The following is a 17626-nucleotide window of genomic DNA, read 5'->3' on the forward strand; positions in this document are numbered from 1 at the left end:
TTAAAATGTACCTTTTTAAGTGTTCTTAGCATAGCTGCATATATATATAATTGCATATAACAGTTATACATATGTTAACGTATGATATGGTCCATTAAGTAGAATAGAGGAATGAACAAAAGGATATGAAAATAGGGAAGAAAATTGTGAAAACAGCATAAAGACATGTTAACACAAAGTTAAATTGATTTCTCACTATGTATGTAGTTTTTTCATATATATATATGAATATATACATATAGTGGGGTTTTTTTATATTTCTATATGTTATGCTCTTTATTACAAAACAAGTCTTTTATTGTTGTTTTAGACCAACTGGTGGGAGTGACAAATGGACAGCTACAGCCTGTGACTGTCTTTCATTGTACCTAACTGGAGCTGTAGCAACTATAATCTTGCAGGTGTGTAGTGGGGTAAGCAATTATAATAGACATGTAATGACTATTTCATTGATGTTTTCTAGATTTCGTTATTGAGAAGATAACAGCAAACTATTTAGATTTTTTTGGCAGCCCTCTTTTTTTGTCTTATTTTGTTATAACACCTGTTTGATAATGGATGCCCCATAATGATTGTATGAGTTAATCAAAAAATTTCCAAAGTAATAATCTTGAGTCGATAATTTGCATGTTAAAAAGCAGAATGTATGAAAAAAAACACAATGTATGTATGCTAGAGTGCATTGTGGAAGCCTTCTACTATTCTTTACAAACTGAGAAGTTAGGCTTCTAGTGAAATCATATTGATTGTATGTCATTTAAAAAAATGTGTTTATAGGAATAAGGGTTTGAGAAGAGAATATATTTTTTCAGAACACCTAGACATATTATTTCTTTTATTTTAACTTGATACTTTTCATTGCATTAATGATTAGAATTTTCTTGAATAAGTAATTTGTCCATGTTACTTTTTCTATGTATACCTTTTCTATTTTCATAATTCCATTCAAAGCAGAATATAGGTCTTGCAGTTTCTTCCTTTCTATTCATACACACACACAAGACACAGCTGGGAGAATACATTTCAGTTCTGTAATTTTCCAAGAGTTTAGGAGAATAGAGAAATTTGTAACTGATACTTCCCTAGCCCACTGTGGGCTGAAAATGTTTTTAGTTGGGCTCCCCCTACACACACCCACCCTTAGGTAAGTTACTCCTTGGCAGGGAGGCCTTCCTGACATATTTCACAAACCAACTGTCTGTCCCCCTTGACTCTCTCCCATGTTTTTTCTCTCTGACAAAATATCAAAATAAATTTACTTGACTGAAATTTATTTTTCTGGCTTGGGTAAATGTGGAGGAAATGCCTGTAAGAAGTATGTTGTTGAAGTTTTCCTTTTATTGTTTCATATTTACTCTGCTCTTAAATCACTGCAGGAAAACAATACAACATGGCCATTACCTGTGAAAATTTTCTGCAGAGATGAAAAAGGAGAGCGTGTCGATGTTTCTAAATATTTGATTAAAAAGGGTTTGGCTTTGAGAGAAAGGAGGTATAGACTTGTTTTTTTAACATCAGTTTGTAATGAAGGCTTCTTATTTGCCTATGTACATCTTCATATCTGTGTGCTTTCAAGCCTGAATTTCATCTTGCATGCTCTTAATGATTTATAAACTAACCTTTAGGAGATAGTTCAGAAATAAATTCATTCAAGATCACTAATTTCTATATTCAGGCCCATTAGTTCTTGCATATTTAAATCCCTACTGATATTTTTGCTTTTATATATATATATTTTTTTAAGATTTTATTTATTTATTTGATGGAGAAAGAGAGATCACAAGTGGGCAGAGGTGGAAGCAGGCTCTCTGCTGAGCAGAGAGCCTGATGCGAGGCTCAATCCCAGGACCCTGAGATCATGACCTGAGCCAAAGGCAGAGGCTTAACCCATTGAGCCACCCAGGTGCCCTTGCTTTTATATTTTGCCTTTTGCTTCGGCATTTATACTCTAAACCAGAGGAAAAGAGAATTACATAGCTGTTACCAGATCTGACCCTCTGACACCATTTGCTTAGACATAAATCTTTAAGCTTTATTTTGGAAATTGTGGTAGGTATATACCAAAATGTGTTTATGTGAAACAGAGATGGATAGCACCAATGTAATTGAATATTTACTTAAAGTCTTTTCAGGTACTAAATTTGTGGTTTAAGGTACCATTTGTCCAAAGGGGCAAAGGATTAAGATATTGCTATAGCCCTAGCTTCCTCTTCTTATTTCTTTCCTTCTGGACGTAAGGTATATTGGAATTGCAAACACATGTTCCAAGTAGCCACTTCATACCATACATGGCCAGATTTCTTTTTTTTTAATCTTGCATTACTATATATTACCTTATATGGACAAGGACTCTAATCCTGATGGAAGGGAAGGAGAATAAGAAACCCAAAATAAAATGGGACATGAAGTAGTTGCCTAGGCATGGTAAATGCTGACTTAACTAGTTCTTAACGGCGAGGCTCTGTGTATTTGATGTCCTGCATGTGTCTCTTTTCGGGTTCACTGGCTTTAGGCTAAAGCAGTTCCTTGATAAATGTTAAAGTGAAAAATACTAGGCAAGTTAATACTGCTAACATCTGCCACTGTGGTATCCCCTAAACTACTAGCTATCTCAAGGCTAGGGGACCAAGTGAGAACGATCTTAATTGAAATATTATGTGGCTGTTTCATAAATGTTTATCTCCTTTTGAAAGAAAATACAAGAAGAATACAAAATCCTATATCCTAGGATTTTTTTAATAGTAGACGTAACTTTTTTTTTTAAAAAACTGGAAGGGAATGATAGGAAGTAAAAAGAAAATTATGAATGAATATAGCATATTACCATTCTCTCCCTAGTACTGTATTATTTTTTAAAGGACTTATATTTGTATTATTTTGATAGAACATGTGCATGTTCTGTCTGTGGACTACATTAGAATCAACCTGAAGGGGATGGCTGGATGGCTCAGTGGGTTAGGCCTCTGCCTTCAGCTCAGATCATGATCTCAGGGTCTTGGGATCGAGCAGAGCATCAGGCTCTCTGCTCGGCAGGGAGCCTGCTTCTCCCTCCCTCTTTGCCTGCCTCTCTGCCTACTTGTGATCTCTCTCTCTCTCAAATAATATTAAATTTTTTTAAAAAGAGAGAGAATCAACCTAAAGTTGTTGTATTTACCTTTAACATCTAGTTAATTGTATAATACTGGTGATATACTTAATACGAAATTTGAAGACAGAGTAACATGTAAATATTACATAGTATTTTAAAACATTTAACTGCAATTTATTAATTTTCTTCTCATCAGGCTCACAGTTTAAAATAATTTTTACTATTACCTAAATTATGCTCATTTTATGTAAAAAATTAGACTAATGTATCCTAGACTAGAGCAAATATATTTTTTAAATTCCCAGTATATCTGAAGGACTCTTTTTATATTGCTTTCCACAGAATGTTTTTATTTGCTCATGTTTAGATATAATATTTTTTTGAATGTTACAGAATTACAAAATTAAATAATAGCTATTCATCATCTGAGAAGTCTCTGGAAATCCCCTTGGAACAAGAAGACTCAATGGTTACTAAGTGTATTAAGATTAACTTTGAACCTGACAAAAAAGCTGCTGATGTTATTAGTGAGTACAGGGTATCTGAATTTCAGCAGAAAATTCCAGAACCAAGAACCACTGGATGCTACAGACCACCAGCTATTCCTAACATGAAAGTATTTGAGGCAATTGTCAGCTGTATTGGCGATGATGGAACTATGTTTGTAGTACCTAAATTGTCAGGTAATATATTTTATGTTATGTGGAATTAATCAGTACAAGGAGTAACTAGCAGCTCCAATTCTCTAGTAAGTTATAAGCTGAAATACCTTGGGCAAGATTTAACCTCATTTTCACAGGTTTGTTGTGATGTTAAATGAAATAACTCAAAGTGCTTTCCACATAAAAATCATTTATTGAAACACTTGGGAATAGACACTGGACCTAAGTTAAGCATGGGGGTGGTTCCAGATTTGTAAGACCTGGCACTTACACAAGTTTGGAGGCTCTCTAAGAAAAAAGATATAGAAGTTTATATTCATTCAGAATAAGGACAGAAATCACAGTGGATGCCTGGAGTTTGGGGGCCCTTTGAGAATATTTAAAGATTTCCTGAGATTTATGTACAAGTATTTACTTACTACAACCTAGGTGTGTCCAGAATAATTTATAACTGATAATAACTCTAACACTCATGGGTCTTAAAGTTCCATGAAATCCATAGTAAGTCCACCTATGGATAGGTGGCTGTAAATTTGTTGAAATTTTTGTTTCATTTGTTGACCTCCTAAATACTGTTTTTTAACTCAAAAATAAATAAATCTGTGCAATTGGCTATACCAGAAGAGAACAGAGTTTGAGACTTTCAGCAGTAGTACTTAATCCAGAAACTTTTCTTAAACTTTATATAGTCATAGCTAAAACTGGTTGACTACTATGTTTCAGGAAGTGTTCTGGATGTTTTACATTTAATCCTACACAGTATTAATAATGGAGATAAGTTCTATTATACCAAGTTTATAGAATAAACTGAAGCTTATGGAGGTAAAGGAACAACCCCAAAATCACACAACTAAAGTGGTAGAACTCTTATGGGAATTGACCCCACACTTTGCTTTCAGTGCTATATGGGGTTATGTATTTACTATGGAATTGATGATCCAATTAGCAGTGAGTAGCAACATCAGAATTTTAATTTTATATCCCAGCATTATGCTGTATCTACGTATTAACTAACACCTGACTTGTGTTCTATTTTACTTAGGTATATTGGCAAAATGACTTATCTTAAAGTGGTAGTTTCTTTATGGTTCCTTTATGTGTTCCTAGTATGTGTTTAGAGCTTTTAATGATGCTTTACTCCCAAAATGATGCTTGCATTCATAACCAGAGAACAGAATAGTTATTTACATGTTAGTAGTATGTTTTGAAACATATAGAAGCTATGAATGAATCAGATTTTTTTTTAAAGATTTATTTATTTTAGGGAGGGAGAGAGAAGGCACATGCACGCACATGGTGGGAGGGGCAAAGCTGTAGGGAGAGAGAATCTCAGGGATTTCCATGCTGATAGTGGCAGGGCTCAATCTCAGGATCCATGAGACCATGACCTGAGCTTACACTCAGATTCAGATGCTTAACTGATTGAGCCAGCCAGGTGCCCTGACTGAATTAATCTTTATTAAAACTCTATTGATTCCTTATGCTATTGTCAAGGTGGTGAAATTATTAAAGGTTATTGATGATTTCATATTGAAAATGGTAGTAAATTCTTCCTAAATGCTTTCTATTTTTAATAATTTCTTCAGAACTCGAGCTAATAAAAATGATGAATGAAATTCAAAATAATTTAAAATGCCTTGGTCTTTTGGAGCCTTATTTCTGGAAAAAGGGAGAAGCCTGTGCAGTAAGAGGATCAGATACTATGTGGTATCGAGGCAAGGTAATGGAAGTTGTTGGCGGCACAATCAAGGTGAGTTTGATACTCTTGTGACTAATTTAAAATTAATGCTATAATGTTAAGTCGTCTTAATACATGAAAACTTAATACATGAAAGTTTGATTAAAACCTGTATTAATGAGATCAGTTTTATAGGAAGACCAATCAGATACATTACACACTTATTTATAACAAGAATTTTTATTTTGGGGGCACCTGTCTGGCTCAGTAGTGTGTACAACTTTTAATCTTGTTGTTGTAGATTTGAGCCCCACATTGGTACAGAGCTTATTTATAAATAAATAAGAATTTTGGGGATGCCCTGGGTGGCTGAGTCGGTTAAGCATCTGCCTTCCGTTTAGGTCATGATCCCAAGGACCAGCATCGGGCTCCTTGTTCAATAGGGAGTCTGCTTCTCCTTTTCCCTCTGCCCCTTGCACCCCCACCCCATGTTGGCTCTCTCTCTCTCAGATAAGTTAAATCTTTTAAAAAATGTAATGTTTTGAAGAATAAAGAATTTTTATCTTCAAGTTTCTTTTTATTATTAGTATTTATTAACTTGAACAACCAAAAGCCATTTTCAGGTAGGGACCTGGCCTCTGGTACTTTAATGGTACCACTTATTTGTAATTGCAGCCCTATTTGTACATATAGTATGAAGTAAAACAACATATTTTTCAATATGTTGTATATTTCCTTAGTAAATTTGTTTACAGCTCAGCTAGTTAACCCTTTCACAATAACAGTTAATTTACCTTTCCAGAATAGTGAGATAGTACTTACTTGAGTTTCATGCAAAATCATCAGAAATAATTGTGTTTTTTTTAAACTCTGTATATAAAAATATAGATGAAAATACCTCCATTTACAGTGAATTAAGTAAAGCAATTAAATTGATAAAGTACTTCATAAGACATTTAGCACTTGAGACTTTTTGTTTTAGGAGAGGAGGAAAAATTAAGAAAAGTGCTTTGTTTCTACTTGAACAAGACTTTTATTATCTACTTTGTGATGACACCTAACAATTACATAGCATGTTAGGTTGTTAAGCTTCTTGCACATGTGTGCGTTCATATTTTTATGATTTGCTTCCAACTATCACAGAAGTAGATAATTCCCATTTTACCAATTAGAAAATTAACATTTAGATTCAGTGGCATGCCCAGGGTCACCATATCAGTGGGTATTGATGCTGGAATTCATATCCATGCATCTGATTGCTAAATTTCCAATCTAAGTGACATGCTGCTTCTGCTGGATTATAAGATTTAACTGATTTTAATAAAAGTAAAATGGTTTCAAATTTTCAGTATTTAGGCATAAGGATAAAGATTCATGATATGCAAATGAGTCCCATTTTACATACATTTGAATTTTTCAAGTAATCTCTTTTCTTTTTAATATAAAAGTAAACTAAAATCCAATTTTGATTAAGTTATCATAATTCATGAACTTTCCATATAGGGGATCCAAGTAAATAAGATAATGGTGAACCTTATTTTTTCTCACACTAACATCTCTGTTTTAAAATTTTATTTAAAAGTAGTTTGAGGGCGCCTGGGTGGCTCAGTGGGCTAAAGCCTCTGCCTTCAGCTCAGGTCATGATCCCAGGGTTCTGGGATCGAGCCCCACATCGGGCTCTCTGCTCAGCAGAGAGCCTGCTTCCTCCTCTCTGACTGCCTCTCTGCCTACTTGTAATCTCTGTCTGTCAAATAAATAAATAAAATATTTTTTTAAAAAAATAAATAAATAAAAGTAGTTTGATATTTTTGGGGTAAATACCCAGTAGTGCAATTGCTGGGTCATAGGGTAGTTCTATTTTCAACATTTTGGGGAACCTCCAAGTTGTTTTCCAGAGAGGTTGCACCAGCTTGCATTCCCACCAACAGTGTAGGAGGGTTCCCCTTTCTCCGCATCCTCGTCAGCATCTGTCATTTCCTGACTTGTTAATATTTTTTTAAGATTTTTTAAATTTTTTTTGTCAGGCAGAGGGAGAAGCAGGCTCCCCCTCTGAGCAAGTAGCCCAATGCAGGACTTGATCTCCAGACCCTACCTAGGATTGTGACCTGAGCCAAAGGCAGAAACTTAACCAACTGAGCCACCCAAGTATCCCTAAAAGTACTTTGATATTTTAATCAGTACTTTTTTCCCTAAGGTCATTTTACATTTCAAGTATATACAATAAATTTTTCATTCCTTAACATGATAATCTTTCAAAATTTATTCTATGATCTGCATTAAGAAATAGTACATTAGAGGCAGCTGGCTCAGTCAGTGGAACACGCAACTCTTGATCTCAGGTTCGTGAGTTTGAGCCCCATGTTGGGTGTAGAGATTACTTAAAAATAAAATCTTAAAAAATATATTGCCTTAAAATCTATTCACCCTAATTACCTGTGATGTACTTCAGATACCGTGTTTTTTTTTTTAATTTTCAGGATAACAGTATTCATTATTTTTGTACCACACCCAGTGGTCCATGCAATCCGTGCTCTCTATAATACCCACCACCTGGTACCCCAACCTCCCACCCCCAACCCCTTCAAAACCCTCAGATTGTTTTTCAGAGTCCATAGTCTCTCATGGCTCACCTCCCCTTCCAATTTAGCCCAACTCCCTTCTCCTCTCTAACTCCCCATGTCCTCCATGCTATTTCTTATGCTCGACAAATAAGTGAAACCATATGATAATTGACTCTCTCTGCTTGACTTGTTTCACTCAGCATAATCTCTTCCAGTCCCATCTATGTTGCTACAAAAGTTGGGTATTCATTCTTTCTGATGGAGGCATAATATTCCATAGTGTATATGGACCACATCTTCCTTATCCATTCATCCGTTGAAGGGCACCTTGGTTCTTTCCACAGTTTTGCGACCGTGGCCATTGCTGCTATAAACATTGGGGTACAGATGACCCTTCTTTTCACTACATCTGTATCTTTGGGGTAAATACCCAGTAGTGCAATTGCAGGGTTATAGGGAAGTTCTATTTTTAGTTTCTTGAGGAATCTCCACACTGTTCTCCAAAGAGGCTACACCACCTTGCATTCCCACCAACAGTGTAAGAGGGTTCCCCTTTCTCCACATCCCCTCCAACACATGTTTCCTGTCTTGCTAATTTTGGCCATTCTAACTGGTGTAAGGTGATATCTCAATGTGGTTTTAATTTGAATCTCCTGATGGCTAGTGATGATGAACATTTTTTCATGTGTCTGAATGCCATTTCTATGTCTTGATTGGAGAAGTGTCTGTCTATATCTTCTGCCCATTTTTTTTTAACTTTTTATTTTTTATAAACATATATTTTTATCCCCAGGGGTACAGGTCTGTGAATCACCAGGTTTACACACTTCACAGCACTCACCAAAGCACATACCCTCCCCAATGTCCATAATCCCACCCCCTTCTCCCAAACCCCCTCCCCCCAGCAACCCTCAGTTTGTTTTGTGAGATTAAGAGTCACTTATGGTTTGTCTCCCTCCCAATCCCATCTTGTTTCATTTATTCTTCTCCTACCCACTTAAGCCTCCATTTTTTGATATGATTCTCTGTTTTGTGTGTGTTGAGTTTGAGGAGTTCATTATAGATCCTGGATATCAACCTTTTGTCTGTACTGGCATTTGCAAATATCTTCTCCCATTCCGTGGGTTGCCTCTTTGTTTTCTTGACTGTTTCCTTGGCTGTGCAGAAGCTTTTGATTTTGATGAAGTTCCAAAAGTTTATTTTCGCTTTTGTTTCCTTTGCCTTTGGAGACATATCTTGAAAGAAGTTGCTGTGGCTGATATCAAAGAGATTACTGCCTATGTTCTCCTCTAGGATTCTGATGGATTCCTGTCTCACGTTGAGGTCTTTTATCCATTTTGAGTTTATCTTTGTGTACAGTGTAAGAGAATGGTCGAGTTTCATTCTTCTACATATAGCTGCCCAGTTTTCCCAGCACCATTTATTGAAGAGACTGTCTTTTCCACTGTATATTTTTTCCTGTTTTGTTGAAGATTATTTTCCCATAGAGTTGAGGGTCCATATCTGGGCTCTCTACTTTGTTCCACTGGTCTATGTGTCTGTTTTTATGCCACTACCATGCTGTCTTGGTGATCACAGCTTTGTAGTAAAGCTTGAAATCAGGTAATGTGATGCCCCCAGTTTTATTTTTGTTTTTCAGCATTTCCTTAGCAATTTGGGGTCTCTTCTGATTCCATACAAATTTTTGGATTATGTGCTCCCACTCTTTGAAGAATACCAGTGGAATTTTGATTGGAATGGCATTAAAAGTATAGATTGCTCTAGGCAGTATAGACATTTTAACAATGTTTATTCTTCTGATCCAAAAGCATGGAATGGTCTTCCATCTTTTTGTGTCTTCTTCAATTTCTTTCATAAGTGTTCTGTAGTTCCTCAAGTACAGATCCTTTACCTCTTTGGTTAGGTTTATTCCCAGGTATCTTATGGTTCTTGGTGCTATAGTAAATGGAATCGATTCTCTAATTTCTCTTTCTGTATTTTCATTGTTAGTGTATAAGAAAGCCACTGATTTCTGTACATTGACTTTGTATCCTGCCACGTTGCTGAATTGCTGTATGAGTTCTAGTCGTTTGGGGGTGGAGTCTTTTGGCTTTTCCATATAAAGAATCATGTCATCTGCAAAGAGAGAGAGTTTGACTTCTTCATTACCAATTTGGATACCTTTTATTTCCCTTTGTTGTCTGATTGCTGTTGCTAGGACTTCTAATACTATGTTGAACAAGAGTGGTGAGAGTGGGCATCCTTGTCGTGTTCCTGATCTCAACGGGAAGGCTGCAAGCTTTTTCCCATTGATGATGATATTTGCTGTGGGTCTTTCATAGATAGATTTGATGAAGTTCAGGAATGTTCCCTCTATCCCTATACTTTGAAGCGTTTTAATCAGGAACGGATGCTGAATTTTGTCAAGTGCTTTTTCTGCATCGATTGAGAGGACCATGTGGTCCTTCTCTCTTCTCGTATTAATTTGTTCTATCACATTGATTGATTTGCAAATGTTGAGCCATCCTTGTAGCCCAGGAATGAATCCTACCTGGTCATGGTGGATAATCATTTCAATGTGCTGTTGGATCCTGTTTGCTAGGATCTTGTTGAGAATCTTAGCATCCATATTCATCAGTGATATTGGTCTGAAATTCTCCTTTTTGGTAGGGTCTTTGCCTGGTTTGGGGATCAGGGTAATGCTGGCTTCATAGAAAGAGTCTGGAAGTTTTCCTTCTGCTTCGATTTTTTTGAAACAGCTTCAGGAGAATAGGTGTTATTTCTTCTTTTAAAGTTTGGTAGAATTCCCCAGAGAATCCGTCAGGTCCTGGGCTCTTGTTTTTTGGGAGGTTTTTGATCACTGCTTCAATCTCGCTACTAGATATCGGTCTATTCAGGTTGTCAATTTCTTCCTTGTTCAATTTTGGGAGTTTATAGTTTTCCAGGAATGCATCCATTTCATCTAGGTTGCTTATTAGCTTATTGGCATATAACTGTTGATAATAACTTCTGATGATTGTTTCTACTTCCTTTGTGTTAGTTGTGATCTCTCCCTTTTCATTCATTGGCCACACTAATCCAAAATAAAAGAGAGAAAGCCCAACCTCAGATACCTTTAGTTCAACTGTTTCATTTTTTTAAATGGTGATTGCCAAACCAACCCAACTATATAGTGATAGGTTAATTTCATTACATCGGGGAAAAATAAATAACTTATTGATATTCCTTATTACTAAATTTAGAAGTTGAATTATCATAAATAAAGCATTTCAAAGACTGGTGTTCTGGGTTCTGGTTGCATTTGTAAGGAGCTTGAAAGTTGCCACATCATTCTAACAAGTAAAAAGCTCAACAAACTGAAAAATCAACAACTCTTCTTAAATTTATAACAGAGGGAGTATACAAGGTATACCACTGCTCCAAAGATGAGAATCGGGCAAACATAGGGAGTCACAGCTTTTAAGAGCAGAAACTTAAAACTGTAAATGGAATTACGTTTTGCTGGAGACTCCATGTGGACAGCTCTGAAAATTAAAAACTTCAGAGAGACCCAGTCCTAAGAAGGCCCTCCACAATTCTGTGTCATTTATCTTTAGGTACTCAACCTGATTCTTACAATAAATATAAAGAAAAAAAATCCCCTCATATGTGTGTCATCAGGAGCTTTTAAAATATGCCAGAGCATTCTGTCTTTTTGTAATAAAGCCTGCTTTCAGGAAAACTAGTTAATCAGAGCCTAACCATATAGATTACCACCTAACTGACCTAGGAGAACAGAAAGTACCCAATTCCAGTCAACTCTGGCCTTCCACATGGAAAAAAGGAAATACCCAACTCCAGCCCACTTTATCCATCCTCTTATACCTAACAGAGAAGATCAAAACTGATGTACACTTGAGAAATTTACAATCTAGATTCATAGTGTCACTAAAAGACTAAGACCTAATCACTTCCCCTCCCTTCACACTTTACTACCACATTACTAAAGTCCTGTTTATAGCAGTTTCTTTTACATAGTACATCATATCCAGCTATCAAGAAAAATAAATTACAGACAAAACAGTATGGTACTAGCATAAAAATAGACATGTAGATCAGTGGAACAGAATAGAAAGCCGGGAAATAAACCTATGCATATATGGTCAGTTAATTTATGACAGAGGAGCCAATAATATATACTGGGGGAAAGACAGTCTCTTCAATAAATGGTGTTGGAAAAACTGGGCAGCCACATGCCAAAGAATGAAACTGGATTCTATCTTACACCATATACAAAACTTAACTCAAAATGGATCAACGATTTGAATTTAAGACCTGAAAACATAAAACTCCTGGAAGAAAACACAAGCAATAACTCTTTGACATGGGTCTTGGTGATTTTTTGTACACACCAAAAAGGTAGCCAAAGCAAAAATATACAATTAGGACTACATCAAACTAAAAAGAGTCTTCACAGCAAAGAAAACCATCAATAAAATGAAAAGGCAAATTATCAAATGAGAGAAAATATTTACAAATTGTATACCTGAATAAGCTACAATATTCAAAATATATAAAGAATCCATACAAAGCAATAGCAAAGAATCTGATTTAAAAATCTGAATAGACATTTTTCCAAATCCTTAGGGAAATGCAAACCAAAACCACAATATCACCTCACACCTGTTTTGAAAAACATAAGTTTTGACTTATCAAAAAGGTAAGAAATAAGTGTTGGTGAGAATGTGGAGAAAGGAGAACTCTTGTGTACTGTAGTTGAGAATATAAATTTGTACAGCCACTATGGAAAACACTATGAAGTTTCCTCAGAAAATTAAAATACAACTATCATATCCAGAAATTCCACTTCTGGGTATTTATCTGAAGGAAATGAAAACACTAAATAAAAAAGATATATGCATCCTTATGTTCATTGCAGCATTATTTACAATAGCCAAGATATTGAAAGGACCTAAGTGTCTTTTGATAGATGAATGGATACGGAAAATGGGATATGTATACATATATATATACACACACACACACACACACACACACACACACACACACACACACATATACATGAAGTGGGAGATTATTCAGTCATTAAAAAAAAAGGAAATCTTGCTGTTCACTACAACATGAATGGACCTTGAGGTCATTATGCTAAGTGAAAAAAGTTTGAGAAAGACAAATACCATAAGTATCACTTATTTGTGAAATATTTAAAAAATCATCAATATAAAAAAAGTTCAGGGATACAGAGATCCTATCTGTGGTTGCCAGAGGTGGAGAGCTGGGGGCATGCAAAATGGGTGAAGGGATCAACAAGTATAAACTTCAAGCTATAAAATAAATCATGGGGATATAATGTACAGCATAGTGCCCATAGTTAATGATGTATATTTGAAAGTTGCTAAGAGTAAATCCTAAAGTTTTCATCACACACAAAAATATTTATGTAATTTCCTTACACCACACATGAAAATAGACTCAAAATGGATGAAGGACCTCAATGTGAGAAAGGAATCCATCAAAATCCTTGAGGAGAACACAGGCAGCAACCTCTTCGACCTCAGCCTCAGCAACTTCTTCTTAGGAAGATTGCCAAAGGCAAGGGAAGAAAGAGCAAAAATGAACTATTGGGACTTCATCAAGATCAAAAGTTTTTGCACAGCAAAGGAGACAGTTAACAAAACCGTAAGGCAACTGACAGAATGGGAGAAGATATTTGCAAATGACATATCAGATAAAGGGCTAGTATCCAAAATCTATGAAGAGCTTACCAAACTCAACACCCAAAGAACAAATAATCCAATCAAGAGATGGGCAGAGGACATGAACAGACATTTCTGCAAAGAAGACATCCAGATGGCCAACAGACACATGAAAAAGTGCTCCATATCACTCGGCATCAGGGAAATACAAATCAAAACCACAATGAGATACCACCTCCCACCAGTTAGAATGACTAAATTTAACAAGTCAGGAAATGACAGATGCTGGCAAGGATGAGGAGAAAGGGGAACCCTCCTACACTGTTGGTAGGAATGCAAGCTGGTTGCAGCCACTCTGGAAAACAGCATGGAGGTTCCTCAAAAAGTTGAAAATAGAGCTACCCTATGACCCACCAATCACACCACTGGGTATTTACCCTAAAGATACAAATGCAGTGATCCACAGGGGCACGTGGACCCGAATATTTATAGCAGCAGTGTGTACAATAGTCAAACTATGGAAAGAACTTAAATGTCCACCAACAGATGAATGGATAAAGAAGATGTGGTATATATATCTACAATGGAATACTATGCAGCCATCAAAAGAAATGAAGTCTTGCCATTTGCAATGACATGGATGGAACTAGAGGGTGTTATGCTTAGCGAAATAAGTCAATTGGAGAAAGACAACTATCCTACGATCTCCCTGTTATGAGGAAGTAGAGATGCAACGTGAGGGGTTTGGGGGGTAGGAAAAGAATAAACGAAACAAGATGGGATTGGGAGGGAGACAAACCATAAGAGACTCTTAATGTCACAAAACAAACTGAGGGGGGTCGGGAGAGGGGAGTGGTGTTATGGACACTGGGAAGGGTATGTGCTATCGTGAGTGCTGTAAACCTGGCGATTCACAGACCTGTACCCCTGGGGCTAATAATACATTACATGTTTATAAAAAAAATTTATGTAAGGCAGTGGATATTAACTAGATTTATTGTGGTGATCATATCACAGTGTATATAAAAAGTCATTGTGCTGTGTCCCTGAAACTAATATAATGTTATATGTCAATTAAACATAAATAAATTTTAAGTTTTAAAAAAGGAAAAAATCACAAGGCATACTAAAAAGGCAGAAAAGACTACTGGAATAGACAGAGACATATCAGAACAAGACCTGACAGGGATGATGGGAATATTAGAATGAGAATTTAAAACATCTATGATTAATACGCTAAGGCCTCTCATGGATATAATAGGATGTGCAAGAACAATGCACAGTGTAAGCAGAGAGATTAAAAATACTTAAAGAGAAAAAAGAAAGTAGAGATTGAAATTATACAAAGAAAAATGAAGGGGCGCCTGGGTGGCTCAGTGGGTTAAAGCCTCTGCTTTCGGCTCAGGTCATGATCCCAGGGTCCTGGGATCGAGCCCCGCATCGGGCTCCCTGCTCCACAGAGGAGCCTGCTTTCCTTCCTCTCTCTCTCTGCCTGCCTCTCTGCCTACTTGTGATCTTTGTCTGTCAAATAAATTAAAAAAAAAAATTAAAAAAAAAAAGAAAGAAAAATGAAGATTGCATTTGATGGGCTTATTGTAGACTGGACATAGATGATATGTATATCAACAGAGACCTCTAAAATTGAAAAGTGAAGAAAACAGAACCAAATACCCAAGGACTGTGGGAGAATAAAGAAATAAAGAAGTATTTGAAACAATTATGACGGAGAATTTCCCCCAAATTAATGTCATTCAACCACAGATCCAGGAGCTAAAAGAATACCAACTAAGATAAATGCAATAACAAAAACAAAACAAACAAACAAAAAAATACACCTAGGCATATCACTTCAAACTATAGAAAATCAAAGGAAAAAACTCCTGAACAAAGATAAGAATTACATCCAACTTCTCCTCAGAAACCATATAAAGAAGAAAGTGGATTGAAATATTTAAAATCTTGAGATAAACACCCCACCAACCTATAATTCTGTACCCTATGAAATTACACTTCAAACTGAATGAGAAACAAAAATTGAGCTTGTAGTAGACCTGCCTTGCAAGAAATATTTTTAAAAATTCTTTAAAAAGAAAATAATAAAGGTCAGAAACTCAGATCTACATAAAGAGAACTGAAGAAAGAATAGTGAAGATAAAATAAAACTTGTAGTGGGGTGCCTGGGTGGCTCATTCAGTTAAGTGTCTGATTTTAAATTTCAGCTCAGGTCAAGATCTCAGAGTCATGATATTGAGCTTCACGTCAGGCTCCATACTAAGTGCACAGCGTACTTAAGATTTTCTCTCTCCACCTTCCTTTACTCTTCTCTGCTTGTGCTTTCTCTCTAAAATATAAATAAATAAATAATAAAACTTGTAGCTTTCTTATTCTTAATTGATGTAGCATAATAGTTCAAAGTAATAGGAGCAACGTATTCAACTACATATGTATATACTATATACATATACCATATGCATAGATACATGCATGCTTAAATATAAATATAATCAATGACAATGGTACAATGAATGGAAGAGAGTAATTAAGATTATTATTATATGGTACTCATAATACCTGTAAAATGACATAATGTTATTTGAAAGTATCCTTGGGTTCATGAAAATGTTTAATAATAATAATAATTCATTATAATAGCAAACTGAATGGAAACCACTAAAAAATGCTTTTTCCCCCTTGTGGAAAAAAGGGGGGTATGCAACTTTCTTTTTTGTAAATATAAGTTTAGTTAGCAAGCATATAACACGTCATTAGTTTTTGATTTAATGCTTTTTAAAAACTATAATTGATACTTTTTAAACAAACACAAACAGAAAATGCAATCATATAAAATGCTCAGTTTAAACCACAAGAGACAGAAGGATGGTGGAAAACAAAAGCAACAAATAGAAAACAGTAACAAATATGCTGGATATTAATCCAGCCATATCAGTAATCAATTTGAAGATCAATGGCTTAAATGCACCAAATTACTATATGTTGTCCATAAGAAACTCACTTTAAGTGTAAGACACATATCAATTAAAAATAAGTAGAGAAAAATAATCTATGTCAACACTAATCAAAAGAATGTAGGAGTAGTTATAATAATTGTAGAGTAGATTTCAAAGCAGGAAAATTATCAGTGATAAGGAAGGGTGTTACATAATGACAAAGAGGTCAGTTCTCCAAGAAGACATTATAATCCTTAATGTGTATGTGCCTAACAACAGAGAGTGAACCTACACCAGGAAAAAACTGATAGAATTACAAAGAAAAATAGGTGTACCTACTATCATAGTTGTGGACTTCAACACTCCTCTATCAGAAATAGGTCCAAAAAGCAGAAAATCAGCAAGGACGTAGTTGAACTCAAAAAAACCATCAATTGACTGAATGTAATTGGCATCCTTAGACTAATTCATCAAACGAGCAGAATACACATTCTTCTCAAGCTCACGTTGAACATTTACCAAGATATACCACATTTTGAGCCATAAAACAAACCTTAAATTTAAAAGGGTAGAAATCAAACAGTGTCTGCTCTCAGACCAGAATGGAATTAAACAGGAAATCAGTAATAGAAGGATACCTGGAAAATCCCAAAATACATAGAGATTTAACAACAAACTTCTAAATAACACATGGGTCAAGGAGGACATCTCAAGAGAAATTTAGAGATATTTTGAAGTAAATGAAAATGAAAGCACTTATCAGATTTATGAGGGGCACCTGGGTTGCTCAGACAGTTAAGTGTCCATCTCTTGATTTCAGCTCAGGCCATGATCTCAGGGTCATGAGATCAAGCCCTGCATCAGGCTCTGCACTCAGTATGGAACCTGCTTAAAATTCTCTCTCTGCCCTTCACCACCTCAAATGAAATGTCAAAATTTATGAGATGCACTGAAACCAGTGATAAGAGGAAAATTCATAGCATTGAATGAATAGATTAGAAAAGAACAAAGATT

At 35.6% G+C, this 17626-nt stretch overlaps 1 protein-coding gene across 1 annotated transcript in view; it reads left to right on the forward strand.

Moving 5' to 3' along the window:
- Positions 1 to 17626, forward strand: part of RNF17 (ring finger protein 17) — a 166636-nt gene that overhangs the window by 106465 nt on the left and 42545 nt on the right. Inside the window, exons 23-26 of the mRNA XM_082701632.1 lie at positions 311 to 401; positions 1377 to 1492; positions 3482 to 3771; positions 5337 to 5500. Of these exons, the coding sequence (XP_082557758.1) occupies positions 311 to 401; positions 1377 to 1492; positions 3482 to 3771; positions 5337 to 5500 (661 nt within the window). The remainder of the gene's footprint in view (positions 1 to 310; positions 402 to 1376; positions 1493 to 3481; positions 3772 to 5336; positions 5501 to 17626) is intronic.

Source organism: Mustela nivalis, assembly GCF_964662115.1.
Source record: "Mustela nivalis genome assembly, chromosome: 15".
Classification (NCBI taxonomy): domain Eukaryota; kingdom Metazoa; phylum Chordata; class Mammalia; order Carnivora; family Mustelidae; genus Mustela; species Mustela nivalis.